Source organism: Aegilops tauschii, chromosome 3 (genome assembly GCF_002575655.3).
Source record: "Aegilops tauschii subsp. strangulata cultivar AL8/78 chromosome 3, Aet v6.0, whole genome shotgun sequence".
Lineage (NCBI taxonomy): Eukaryota > Viridiplantae > Streptophyta > Magnoliopsida > Poales > Poaceae > Aegilops > Aegilops tauschii.
The window spans coordinates 621,059,433-621,073,927 of record NC_053037.3 but is presented as its reverse complement, the minus strand read 5'-3'; the positions used below and the strand labels follow the sequence as shown (position 1 = coordinate 621,073,927).

General features: G+C 46.4%; 1 protein-coding gene and 1 non-coding gene across 3 annotated transcripts; both read right to left on the bottom strand.

The window, feature by feature from the left end:
• Window positions 1-10,227: 10,227 nt before the first annotated feature.
• On the bottom strand, window positions 10,228-10,298 carry TRNAG-CCC (transfer RNA glycine (anticodon CCC)). Its single transcript has one exon. It is a non-coding gene; the product is annotated as a tRNA-Gly (tRNA).
• Window positions 10,299-10,970: 672 nt separating this feature from the next.
• Window positions 10,971-13,165, bottom strand: LOC109752427 (protein FLX-like 3). 2 transcript variants are annotated; one of them, XM_073511382.1, is made up of 5 exons: window positions 12,925-13,141; window positions 12,668-12,748; window positions 11,767-12,295; window positions 11,468-11,607; window positions 10,971-11,389 (listed from the first exon to the last, which is right to left on the bottom strand). In XM_073511382.1, exons 3-5 carry the CDS (start codon window positions 12,285-12,287, stop codon window positions 11,247-11,249), a joined length of 804 nt encoding a protein of 267 aa, XP_073367483.1. In that variant the 5' UTR covers window positions 12,288-12,295; window positions 12,668-12,748; window positions 12,925-13,141; the 3' UTR covers window positions 10,971-11,246. The 2 variants fall into 2 exon arrangements, with proteins under 2 accessions (XP_073367483.1, XP_073367484.1); XM_073511383.1 differs by lacking the exon at window positions 12,668-12,748 and having other exon boundaries at window positions 12,925-13,165.
• Between the last annotated feature and the right edge of the window lie 1,330 nt (window positions 13,166-14,495).

The window sequence follows — 14,495 nt, the reverse complement described above, 5'->3', positions numbered from 1 at the left end:
TCTAAAATGTATGTACGCACGCAGAGGTTGGAGGAGTCGACCGGGGTATATAGAGTGAAGTCTATTTTAAACCTTGAAGTTGTAGAGCTCGTTGAAAACAAACCCTCACCTTCAAATCCCTGAAGTCTATACCCCGTACTTATTTATCCCGGTCAATCTTGACCCTGGTCCTGTTTGGCGCACCGGGAAAAGATCCATCCCGCCCGGGATTAAAGTCTACCTCTCACTTACATCTCTACCCCACATGTCAGAGCCATCCTCCATCCGCACCCGTCCCATCTCTCTCCTGAAATCAGTGCAGGTGCCTGGACGCCAGCAACGCGGCGGAGCAGCGACGCGCGCCTCGGGGGTCTTCCACGGACAGGGGCGTGTAGTGCGCGCGCACGCCCTGGGCGCCGTGGCAGGCAGTCACCATCAGCACTGCCATGGGTGTCGCGGTGCGGGAGCCGAGCGAGTGCCTCGCGAAGACGAGCTGTGTAGCCCGCGAAGACGAGCTGAGTACCCTGAGAAGACCAGCTTGCAGTCGCACACTTGCTGGCCCAGCAGGTCCCGCAGCGTCATCCTCGCTGTCCGCGGCCTCAACCTCTGCACATGAGCGGCCGCAGTCCATGGCCGCCACGCTCGCAGACGGGAAGCTGCAGATGCAGAGTGCCACGGACGCGGTCAGCCCATCCTGAGCGGCCACGCGCTGGTCTCTGTGATATATGTCTCCGTAGCCAGTGGCGGAGCTTGGGCTGAATTTGTGGAGGGGCAAATGAGCTAGAGGGGCAAGAAACATGACTTTAGACTGATTTTAACTGGACATATGGGATGAATACTAGGGGACATATGCTAGCTTTCTCATGGGTTGGGGGGGCGATGGCCCAGGTTGCTCTGCACTAAACTCGGCCACTGTCCGTAGCACACGTCGCAGATGATGGTGACTTACAAGTCACCGGAGTGCCCCACTAAGAAACAGCACATATTAATTCCTGCGTGCCTGAGGTCTGCGCATATTCGATCATATCAATCAATCAGGCCAAGATCGATTAAGTTGGTTACCACATATATAAGCGTTTGGTGCTAGATCGTTTAGCTACTACTTATCCAGGCACATCGGGCAAACGGAATCAATCGGCCGGAGCAGTTGAGCCACCGGCCGGCGTGCGCGCGTTCGCGCTGGAGCTTGTCCTCCGCATTACCTAATACGGCCAGCCGCGACGAGGTCCTATACGTGCTCCTCGCTAAGGGCCTCGTCTCAACCGCGGCGGCTCGACTGGCAGATGCGCGCGGCATGATCTGCAACTAGCCCGTCACGATACTCGAAGACACAGCTGCCGCAGTTTCTCGGGAGAGAGATTAGGGATGAATATGACATGTGGGTCCATGCAGTCAGTGAGATTAAGAGTGCGATCCTGGCCGGGATAGCTGGTTTCCCAGCGCGCCAAACTGGTACAGAAAGGTTCGGGGTTGAGATTGACCGGGATCAATGACTACAGGGTACATACTTCAGAGATTTAGAGGTCAGAGTTTATTTGTGACCAGCTCTATGACCTTAAGGTTTAAAATAGACTTCACTCGTGTGTGTGTATATAACATAACACGTAGGCTTCGGAGCGTGTCTGTAGCCGAGTCGGCCAAGGTCTCCGCTCCTTCCCCACGTAGCCGCCTGATTTGGTTTCCGCAACAACCCCCCCCCCCCCCTCCCACACCCCACTGTATGTCCTCGCGTCACCGCATCACGCGCAAGCGCTGGCGGCAGCGCCGCCCACCCACAACACACACCATCGTCTTTCTTCTCGCTGTTGTTGCTTTTGGTGGCTCCATCCCGACGGCCGCGTGCATGATTGTGTGGGAGAGCAGGCCTCAGAGCCCCGCCCTCTGAGACCCTGCACCGGAAGAAGAATGATAAGGCTTTTGGGAGCGTCTTCACGACTGTTCACTTCCGTCCACGTGCTTCCATGACTGCGACCTCTTCCACGACATCGACTACTTCCCCGACTACATCGTGGGTAACAACCGTGGTTCCACGAAGAAGGCTGCTGCAACCGCCACGGCCCTGACCTTCCTGATTGGAAGAGTATTTAATCAAAAACTACCACAATTGACGGAAACGTGACGAAAAACTACCACTCTACGATTTTGTGCGAAAAATTACCAAATTTGTCCTAAACCGTGGCAAAAAACTACCAAGTCGCGAAAGCGCTCGCTTCGCCCGCGCTAACCCCGAATCTGACCGGTTGAGCCCGCGAATCAGTTGCCACGCTGGCGAACGGACGGCCGCCGCGCGTTGACGGCCGTTAACGGCCCGTCCACTGTCGAAACGGCGGCTGTCGGTGGGCCAATAAGTGAGAGCGAGCTCAGCCACTCGCTCAGTCTCTTCCTCCTTGCTCGCTCTCACTCGTCCTCATCCTCTCCCTCTCCCTGGTGCTCTGAGCTAGGTCAGCCTATCGCCGTCGCCGCCGCGGCCATTGCTGCCGGTAGAAGTTGAGGTTGCCATCCTGGAATGACGAGGAGAGCTCGGACGAGGACATCAACATGGTTTCAATGGATCCTCAGCTCTTTGTAAGTGCATAATGGTGGAACAGAGTTAGGGTTAGGGTTAGGGTTAGTTCATCCAAATTGGAGATTCCAAGTTGCTTTTGGTTTGATTCGAAGTTTCTTTTGCAGGAAACCCCTGACAGTGTGGTGGAACCATCTTTCTGTGGTTCTTACACTGAATCTGAGCCGACGTGCATGATGCATCATCAGAGGCCGAAGAAGATGGTGGCTTTTGAAGGTGCTATGACTGGGAGGCAATTCCTGGGTTGTCCTGTGCAGCAGGTATTTAATCTTGAACGCTAACTTGTTTTGCTGGTGGAGATGTGTGATGTGTTTTGCTGCTGGAGATGTGTGGTGCAGCATGTGGTGCAGAGATGTGTGATGTGCAGAGATGTGTGTTGTAGTTTAGAACTGAAACTTGAAAGTGCCATACATATGGAAGCTATATGTGAAAGTAGATCTTTAGTTAACTGAATTCAATACATGACTGAACCTGAGAACACCTACATGCAGAGATCTTTAGTGTACTGTGAACTGAATGTATTAGTTACGTGTTTACTGAATATAGTTGTTAACTAAAAAATAATAGAGTTAAATGAATTTATATCTACTGCTAAATATAGCTGTTAACTGAAATTATCTCTGATGCTAAGTCAGGTGCTGTGTGCTTACTGTGAAAGAATTATGTTTGCATAATTCAGAGAGCATATTGATGCAAACAAAGGGTTTCAGTTAAATGAAATGACTTTATAACTTTAGTTATCTATACTAAGTTTGTTACTAAGTGCTTTGTGCTTAATTATAAATAATTGCTTCTGTAGGATGTAGGTGTGAACTGTGGGGTTGTGGAGTGGGTGGATGGTCCTTGGCCAGAGATTCTACAAAGGTGCCTAACCAGGATTTGGGACATGTACCATGAGCAGAACTTGGGAAGGGTGAATGACAAACAAGCCCATGAGAAGGAGGTGGCCAAGCTACATAAGGAAATTGATTTCTTGTCAAACAACTACAGCCAGTTGGTGGAAGATGTATCCAAGCTATTTGACTATCAAGATGGCAAGATGTCTCATGACATGGACTATACCAGTCAGGCAATCAATGAACTAAATGAGAAGAAGAAACAACTTGAGGATCAGGCAAAGATTGAGTTAAGTATGGAAAAGCTGAAGCTTGCCAAGGAGCAAAGGTGCATTCTTCAAAGCCAAGCAAATATCATTCAGAACATGAGGAAGGCCATGAAGGAAGTGGAGGGGGACAGGGACCTACTTAAGCAAGAGAAGAAGAAGCTGGAGTATCTGATTGCTGATCTGCTCAATGCTGGGCATGCCAGCAAAGATAAGCTGGAGAGGATCAAGGCAATTATGAATGAGTGAAGTTGTTGGTGTGTGGGTTAAGTAATTAGTAGGCCTATATATATAGCTGGCCTTGGAATGTCATGCATGTTAGGTGTATATTTTGGGAAAGTTTCATGTTCTTTCAAAATGGTATGAGGGAGGGAGGTACTGTTATGGTTTAAGAACTAGTTGGTTTTATCTATGATGTAATGACTATTATGTTAAGACCTACTATGTTAAGTGAGTACTCATGCTAAGTTAAGTAAGTAAGAATGTTTTATCTATGATGAGGTTGTTTTACTCTGCATATATCATGTGTGGATAACTGACAGTAGTGACATAGTTGGAAGTAGCAAGTAACATATATAGCAGTTAGCTTAGATAGTCTGACAAATAACTTAACATATGTAGTAAGTAGCAAGTAGCAAGTAACATATATAGATAGTCTGACATAGATAGATAGTGCTGCCATTCATAGTCTGACATAGATAGGAACTAGTAGTAGATAGTGCCTGACATAAATAGCAACTAGTAGTAGATAGTGCCTGACGAAACTGTACCTAGGAACTTACTGAACTTACGAAAGTTCAGGACTGACGAAACTGAACATTAGTGCACTGAAGTAACTGAAGGCAGCACTTCACTCCTCCTTCTTCAGCATCTTCAGGCGCTGGGAGCGGCGCACCGCAGTCACGGCCGCCCTCTTCTTCTTGGCCGGCGTCGGCTCCAGCACATCTTCCTCGCCGCCATCTTGTTCTTGCTTCACGACGACGCCGTCTGGGAGATCGGCGACCTCCGGCAGCGCATCCACGTGGATTGGGAGGTTCCTATCCGCCTCCACGGCGTCGAGGACGGGAGCCAGCAGCTGCACTTCAGGCTCGTCGTCGGAGAGGACGACGACCTCATCCACCTCGTCGTTAGAGTCGTCAGAGGGCTCGTCCTCATCATCGTCACTGGACTCGCTGTCAGAGGACTCGCCGTCAGAGTCGTCAGAGGGCCCAAAGACCCATGGATTGCGCCTCTCCCAGTAGGCGTTGTTGATTGGGGCTGGGAGAGCGAGGACAGCGTCGGTGACGTGGTCCGCGGCGGCCGGCGGCGTGGTGGATGAGCGGTACATCCACCATCGGGCGCGCTGCCTGGGGTCGGGGGAGCGCTGCACCTCGCGCATCGCCCACAGCAGAATGGTCGGTGGCGGGATGGTGCGGCCGGCTGGGAAGGCGCGCTGCTTTTCAGCAGCTGTCATCACCTTCACGAGGCCGCGGGCGTGGTTCCTTAGCATCGCCAGACTGGGGAACCAGCGCGCGATCTCCCTGTACTGCGCGCGCATCTCCTGGTTGTTGCCGGCGAGAGCTTCGATGGCCAACTGCCAGTCCATGGCGACGGCGGTGGCGGTGGTTGTCGGCGGCGATTTCGACAGGAGAGAGGGGGAAGTGGAGTGGGCGGTGCGAGCGTGGTGAGTGGGCGAGTGAGCATAGGGCGTGGTGGGTGGACACGTAATAAAGTCGTAGAATCTGAAACGGCTGGTTTTACTCAACGCACGCTCACCACGCTGCCGGCTGCAACGCACGCTGAACAGACGACGTGGCTAACAACATATAATAAGTTTGGCCGATGCTAGTCAAACAAATCACCAGCACTAGCCCATTGGTATTGAACGCATGGTTACAACCAACTGGTCCTGGGTTCGAGCCCTAGGCCAGACTTTTTTTGTGCAGATTTTTTTTCTAAAATGAATTTGGAAGTAACTTCTGAACTGTAGAAATGGCAATGTAAAACAAATAAAACAAATTAAAACAATTACAACATGCACCTAAACTGTACAAATGGCAAAGTAAAACAAAAAAACAAATCAAAACAAAACAAATCAGTAGCACTTAGCCCATTGGTATTGGGCACAAATAAGTACCATACATTCAAACATTGTCCACAAGTTCACATGTCTGAATTTAAGCACGCTAGTAGCACAACACACATTTAGTAGCAGAACACAAACTTAGTACCATACACTCAAACTAAGTAGCAGAACACAAACTTAGAAACAGAGTTTCAATAGTTTCCACTAGCATTGAAATAGGATGCAAACTTGCTAGGAGGTTTCCTCTTCCTCTTGCCTGCCAATATCCCTGGTTCTCCAGTGGATGTTCTTGGTGCATTGAATGTTCTTGTTGATGCTGATCCTCTTGGAGCTCTTGTTGATGCTGATCCTTTGCAGGTGCTGGTGAAGACCTAGCTGCTCCTGCTGAACCTGTTGATGTTGAACCTCTCTTATTTGCTGCTGTTTTTCTGTTCCTCATTGCTTTAGGAGGTGGAGCAGATGATGCTGGCATCTGTGAAGTTTGGTGTTGAGGTGGTGGTTGTGGAGGTGGATGTGTAGCACTAGAGGAACCCCTAAAAATTTCTCTATTCTCCTGCATGACAAAATTAACCAGTTAGTAAATAGACCAGAACTAAAATAATTAAACAAAGAATGCATCATTTTTGAATGACCTGGTGTAAGTTCTTTCTCATCTCAAGACTAGGTTTTAGAGCTTTCCCACAGTTTGTATATCTGTGGCCTTGTAGACCACAATTGCTGCATGTAATTGTTCCCATCATGCTTGTGTCCTTTGGTGCAGGCACCTCAAACTGGCCCTTTCTCCTAGCTGTCTGTTTCTTGCCTGTTTTTTCTTTGAACACTGGGGGCTCAATATCCTGAGTATGGGTGTCAGGCCAGAATTCAGGACCAGGGACAGGGTACACTATGTCTTTGTATGCTTCAATATATAGTGCTTTTTTGAAAAATTCATGCACATAGTCCTCTGGGTGCATGTGAATCTTTCTCATTGCTGCTATTGCATGACTGCATGTCACACCTGTCATGTCCCACCTCCTGCAGTCACATGATTTACTAGCTAGGTTCACACAGTACTGATTTTCCTTACTAGACACTTGCCAAATGTCAGGGCCTGCCTTATATGCATCACAAAATTTGGCATACTTCTTATTCTCCTCTAGTTTCTCTGAATTAGTTGGGTGTGATCATCCACCTGCTGTTCTCTGTTTTTCCCTAGTCTTCTGCCTTTTGATCATCTGCTTAGTCCTAATTCCTTCAAACATAGTCCTAATTGGTTTAGCCCTAACATCAAGGATCATTTTGTTGAAAACCTCACTAAGGTTGTTCACAACAAGATCAGTTTTGCAATTGTAATCCATTGCAGACCTACACCAAGTCTCCTTTGGAATTTTTTAAGCCACTTCCAGGCATCCTCACACTCTGCTTTAAGCTCTACCATTGCTAATTCATGGCCATGTTTGGTGAATGAGTAGCTAGCCTGATCTACTAGCTTCTTTAGTTCTGCTCCTCTGAAACCAGCTGACTGAAAATTTGCATATATGTGCCTGAGGCAGTATCTCTGAGGGGAATCAGGGAACACCTCATTTATAGCCTTAAGAAGACCCTGATTGTAAATTAATAACCATGGTCATGAACAAAAATAAATAAAGCTACTAATAACAATATATATCTGAACTACTGACTAAGATAGGGTGCATACCTTTTGCCTGTCAGAAATAATGGTGTAGGTTCCAAATTTGCTACCACTTCCAATGCAACATCTTAGCTGGGTTAGGAACCATGTCCAACTCTCTGAATCTTCCTTATCAACCACACCAAAGGCTATGGGGTAGATGTTGTTGTTGCCATCTCTTCCTGTGGCTGCAAGAATTTGCTGTCCAGTGGTTAGCTTGATGAAGCAACCATCAAGCCCTGCATCCATACCCAAATTAGCTACCATAAATTTACAACAAGATATTTTGAACCAAATGCGGTTATAGATTTACCTATAAAGGGCCTGCAACCATTAAGAAATCCTTGCTTTGATGCATGCAAGTAGTAGAACATGTACTTAAATCTAGGAGTTGGGGCAGGGTTTTCTGGGTCCTCAAATGTTGTAACTACACACCTGCTACCAGGGTTTGTGTCAATAACTGCTTGTAGGTAGTCCCTCAGTCTATAGTACTGCTCCTTCTGGTCACCTTGTACAACCTTAATAGCCTTCCTCCTTGCCCTATAGGCCACACTCTTTGATACATCAACTGAAAACTTGACTTTGCTGTTTTTAGTAAGTGAATCCACAGGTGCTCTAGGATCTGCTCTAAGAGAAGGCTCAACTGCTTTGGAAAGCCACTTAGTAGTAACCTTTGTGTTCTCTGCTGATGTTGGACAAGTGTGCTCCATGTTACACTTCTTAATGCAAAATGTTCTTTCATGAGCTATCCTGGAGGCACACATGTAAAATTCACATCCATGCTCTCTCTGTGAACACCAAACAATAATTCTTGTTGGAGTGTTCCTGTGGTAGTGAAAAGACCTCAAAGTCCTTATATGAAAATCTCTTAATGCTTCTCTGAACTGGTAAACACTATCAAAACACAAGCTCTTGCACAAGAGTAAATGTGAATTGGGAATTGAGGGGTCAAAATATAGCCTTTCCTTCATCTTTTTCTTACTACTCTTTGTCTTTGGCTTCTTCATGAGGTATGGTAGTTCAACTTCATCTTCTTCTTCCTCATCACTTATGCCTGCATCACCAGCAAAACAAAACTCATCTGCTTCAGGAAACCAATCTTCAAAACGTTTTTTCTCTACCTCATTGTGACATCTGCTAGTTGGACCAGGATTCTTCACATGTTTCACAATAGCAGTAGTTTGCCATGCTGTATCCTCTTCAGAGGCACACTCTATTTCCATTTGTTGAACAGCTTCAGCACTCCCATCTGAATGAACTGAATCATCAGAATAAAATTCAGACACTTCAGTGTCTCCTTCAAAGTGGTTCAAATCTGCCTCTCTTTGAATCCTGCTCCTCTCAAGCTGAGCCTTTCTATCATCTATCTGATTCTGAAGCTCAGATTGCTCCACAACCATTTTCACACAGCAGCTCTCTTGAGTGTTCATGTAATTCTCATTAGCCTGTGTACTAATTCCAGGTTCAACATTTCTCACAACCTTTATGTTCACTAGCTTGACATGATGAAAAAACTCCAACATTTCATGAACACTAGCTTCATTACCTAAATACTTTACTCTTTCAGATCCAATTTCATCCTCCTTCACATAGTACATGTAATCACTGTCCCCATACCCTTCACTAGCAATGAGTGATTGTAGAGTAAGCAAAGAAATATCTGACTCAAATATACCCCTTTTCACAGGGTTTCTTCCTTCTAAATGAAACCATATCTCCCACTTCTGGTCAGCCAAACTGCACAAATAAGTGCTCATGAATTGAATTGAAATTAACTGAGCTACAACTGCAATACAGTTTACTACACATGTCCAACTAACAGAAACAAACACATCTTACTAATTTGCCAGATTGAAGCAGCTAACCAAAGGCCCAGCAGATGATACTTGCATACCTGCAACCCATTGGCGATGACTGGGAGAGCGGTGCCTCCGGCTGTTGCGAGCCGGCCTGCGTCGAGGAACTGGTGCTCCCCAACCAATTATCGACTGAGCCGCTGACCATCGGTGGAGGCGCGGGCGAGGCAGCAGCGTCCAAACTTGTGTCAACGCCGCTAGCGTCGCCGCCCTCCGGAATCAACGACGATATGGCGGCCGCCACCTAGTTCAGAGAGAGGGAGAGGAGGGAGAGAGTGAAGCGAGAGGGGAACGGATCAGATCTTGACCCGCACCCGACCGACAGCCGCCGTTCCGACAGCGGACGGGCCGATAACGGCCGTCAACGCGCGGCGGCCGACCGTTAGCCTGCGTGGCAACTGATTCGTGGGCCCAACCGGTCAGATTCGGGGTTAGCGCGGGCGAAGCGAGCGCTTTCGCGACTTGGTAGTTCTTTGCCACGGTTTAGGACAAATTTGGTAGTTTTTCGCACAAAATCGTAGAGTGATAGTTTTTCGTCACGTTTCCGTCAATTGTGGTAGTTTTTCGCACAAAGTCGTAGAGTGGTATGATATGTTTATAAGTATATCCTAGTTTCACACGATCCATGTCTAGTACGCATTAGTATGTATATATTAGTTCAGAATATGTCATTAATCTTGGGAGTATTTTCATCGTGTTTTTCATCTGGATTAAATTTATCAAAAATTGATAATATATCCAACAGTCTTCTCACTCTTTCTCGACTTCTGCGACAAAGGTGCATGAGAAACTATCCTGTGTCATGACTGAGCCTGAACTCAAATGGAACTTAACAAAAATGCAATGTGGCCCTTTCAAGGAGTAGAGATGGCACTGTGGCCTTCTACAGCCTGCACGACAAATAATGCATGAGAAACTATTATGTGTTGTGCTCCATCATTCATTCATTAAAATTTTAGTTAAAACATTCGTAAGCAACATAAGGAAAAAGAAAGAAAAAAAAGTCGTATTTGCGCATCCAGGGAATCGAACCCTGGTCAGTACCGTGGGAGGGTACTATGATACCACTACACCAGATGCGCTGCTATGCCTGTTTTGGACAAGTTAACTCTATTATACTGTCTGGAGTGAGCAATACAAAGGACGGGCCAGCGTTTTGACTCAGTTTTGTTTATGCATGTCTGTAAATTTTAATGAAAAGTTATACTCTGTCAATAAAAAATCCCAGTGTTATAGAAAAAGGTAACTTTTTTAAGTATCATTAATTTCTCTTAAGAAGCTGTACATAACTTAACTTTGCCTTTTCTTCATGAAAACCATACATGATACATGTACATAGATTCAGATTTTGACATAAAAAAAAAATCAAAATTCCACTTCGGGCGCATGGGGCTTTAGTTGATAGCTCGACGGGGCTTAAACCTATAGATACATACATGAGAAACTTGCACTATTGAATTGCATTGAGAGTAACAAACCTAACTACTCCATATAGCACGCAATTCTGAGGCATCCAGAGCATCTTGTGCTTCAACACCTGAAGCAGGGCACCTCCATCTCCACACTTGTTTAGACCCCCTCCACGTGGAAAACTTGTGCTGTGTACCACAAAAATTCTCCACTCGAATTTGTATTAAGAAAACAAAAAACAAGGCGAGATCAGTGAATGCAAAACAGTTTGGTTGCTGTTATCCTTATCCACCACCACCTTCAGCATGAACAAAGCAGCAATGCAGGCTTGCAGCAGCCCTCACTTTTGTCAGGCAATAATGTTCACCAATCAAAAGATTAGCAACAGTATCAAGAGGGTCCACATCCTGTTAAGTACAATGAATTGCTTCCTAAAATGGCCCACGGGCATCCATGGTTACAATCTTCTGAACAAGGCACCGGCACCACAAGCATCAGTACAAGCATCCATGGTTACAACCTTCTGAACAAGGCACCATCACCACAAGCATCAGTACCAGAGACATTAGGAACTTCCGTCACGACGATGAACGCCGACTGAGAAGAATCAAAAGCCCAAATCAAGGGCGCGGGTAGCTAGGAGGGTCCCATGGTCCAGCACCCGTACTGTAGCGCCTGTCTGTGTAGGTATTGTAGCCGCCGTCATACATGCCTTGCACGCCCATCCCAGGAGGTGGCCCGTAAGCTCCATAGCCGCTGACCCCTAAAAGTGTATTAAACATACAGGTTAGCCACAACTCATTTTCAGTGACTCGGATGCAAGTGAGGGAATGAAACCTACTAGGTGGTGGTGCCCTTCTCTTCTCAATTTCAGCCCTAAGCTTCTCAGACTCCTGAGCCATAGTCACAAGATCCTTCTCCACTGCCTGCACCTGTGCCATCAGCTCCGGCTTTGCATTCTTCTCGTAATCAAGAGCCGCCCTGCAGTGATCTTAATAGTTAGCTACTCCTCCACTAAACTAAAATAAAAAGGGGGGAATGCATTGAAATACTAATATAAATTCCTCATGTGGGCCACCAACGCAGACTCAGCATGCTGTGCCTACTGTAGCAGAAACACAAACCAGGACGGTTCCGTACCTAGCACGAATTAGTTCCTGCCGCAGATCATCACGTTCAGCTATCATGGCAGGTATGCGCTGGTTTTCAGAGCTCTGCTGCTCAAGCTCCTTTGTCAGACCCTGCACCTTTGCGTTGAGCTCTTGCCTCAAAGACTCTAGCGAGCCTGCTTCAGATCGTAGCTGAAGGGCATCCTGCCTAAGGGGTTCTAAAGAGCGGAGCTCAGCTTCCAGCTTCAGATTCCTCTGAGTCAGCTCCCTCGATTCAAGTTCTTTCTCTGCACGGAGCTTAGGTATAACCTGACTTGAGGAATGGAGATCTTCTTTCAAACGGGACATTGCTTGCCTGAGTCCAACAATTTCATCCGCCAGATGTTGGTTGTCATCATGGATTCTGCGTATCTCACCACGGCGGCTAGACAGCTCTCCTTCGATGCGTCGTGGTGAGATAGACCTTTCCCGGGCAAGTCGAGGAGGGGGGCCATCACGAAATCCCCGTGGTTCCTCATAGTACTGGCGACCTATCCGCTGTCTCCCTGCCATTTATAGCCCTGTAAAGAATAACCAGAGTGTTCGACATGAGAATAAGAGCTCAAGCTCCGGAAATGATTTTAAAACCACGTAAAGTGGTTGGTTTATTTGGTGAAACATGACGTACTCCACTACGTATTTGTCCTTAATTATTTGGTTTTCTGAGGCTATTATTTTTTTCAAAAAATAACATCCGACACGCAAGTGCATTGCCATAAATGAAACAAGTGACACACACAGTCAGCGCCTGTCTCAATTTCTAATAGTGAATGGTGACAATTTGGCAGTAAGATTGTCATTAACGTAATTGATATTTTAACATTTCTGCCCCAGAATTTAAGGGAACATAAATGATTACTTGTTTTGAGCATAACAGAGCTTCAATTGTTTACCATTTTGGCGTAAGCAGTCAGCTCGGCATAGCACAGGTGAACATTAGCACAATAGCCAACTCGAGAGGGACATAGCAGATTCTGCGCAGATCGGTGAAAGACAGAACAATGGATAAATTTACACAGCACAGCTCGGTGATCACAGCATAGCAGAGAGCATCGTTAGCTCGGCATCAAAAGCATATCAAAATCAGATGCAGCAGAACAGCTCGGCGTCGACAGATTTGAAGAGGGGGAGGGGATCTGGCTGAGCTCACCTTGAGAGAAGGGCGGGCGACGGCGAGCACGGACTCGGGACGGCGCTGATCTCGTGGGAGTGGCGGAGGAGCGAGGGCGAGGGCGAGGGTGTGATGGAGGCGGCGGTCAGGGGGACGGCGACGGCGGGGCGGCGGCGTGTCGCCGCTAGGGTTAGGGTGTGTGGCCGCGGCGAGGACGCGATGAGCTCGGTGGTGGGGAATGGCCGGCTGCTCCCCTCGGTTTTTTTCTTTCCCCCTCAACAAAAAAAATACTATTGCGAACTCCACGTTTTGCTATTCCATTTTTTTTCCTATAGCACAAACTTTTGCAATTCCCGGGATCCCCAAACCACCATGTTTCCATATTATTTCCTCACTGTGATCCGCCTCCGCTTCTTCGCCCGGTCACAGATTCAACGGTTTTCAGAGTTAAGAAGCAACCGAACAGATCATCGATATGAGCTGCTTCCTGGTTTCAACAATTTGTTGGACGATTTTAAGATTAAAAAAAAAACAAGAAGGACGATTTTAATTCGCACAATATGAGTTTGAAGCAATGATATAGTGGTAAGAGTATCTATAATCGGACCCCTCAAACCCTCTATAAACATCCGCGTGGATAGCACGGCCGCACGGACATGTCTACCATGTCAGATCCAGCAATCCAGACCCATCTCAAATCTTCAAATCATCCCCGGCCGTAGCCCGGTCTGATCTTTTCCTCTCCTTTCTTCTGCCTCGTCTGTGCCCACTAGTAGAAAACAGGGCTTTCGTTCGGGCCAGATAAGCCCATTAATCCCGGTTCAGTCACGATCCGGGACTAATGTGAGCATTGGTCCCGGTTCGTGCGGCTAAAGGCATTAGTCCCGGTTCAAATGAGCCTTTTAGTCCCGGTTTGAGACACAAACCGGGACTAAAGGGTGCAATGCCCTTTAGTCCCGGTTCGTGTCTCAAACCAGGATTAAAGGTCCCATTTTCAAACTCTACCCCCCCCCCCCCCTCGCCTTTTCAGTTTTGTGAAAAGCAAAAAAAAAAGATAAAAACTTCAAAAATTTAAAATCCTTCGAGATGTAGTTATGTTACTACATCTACTAGTACGAAAAATTTAAAAACTTAAATTTGGAAATGTTTTGCAAAAAGTGTAGGAAAAATGCAAAACGGCTATAATTTTTGCATACGATGTCAGAAAAAATGTATAATATATCAAAATGTTCAGCACGAAAATCCGCATCCGATTTTGACTGCCTATGGCCTGTTTGCAAACTTTTAGAATCCTCAAATTCTAAAAGGAAAAAAGTTATGCTCAAATTTCAGTTTTTTTTTAATTTTTGTTAAATCTGGTCAAACTATGGTCAAACTACTTATTCAAGAAGTATTAGTGTTACTAAATAATTATTCAAGAATATTAGTGTTACTAAATAATTATTTTAGTTTTTTTGAATTTTGGTCAATCTGGTCAAACTGTGGTCAAACTACTTATTCAAGAAATATTAGTGTTACTACATAATTATTGTTTTTTAGAACAATAGTTTCAAACTCAAACAGTGAAATGTGTGACTTCATGCTCAAGTTAAACTCCTGAGGGTTAATAG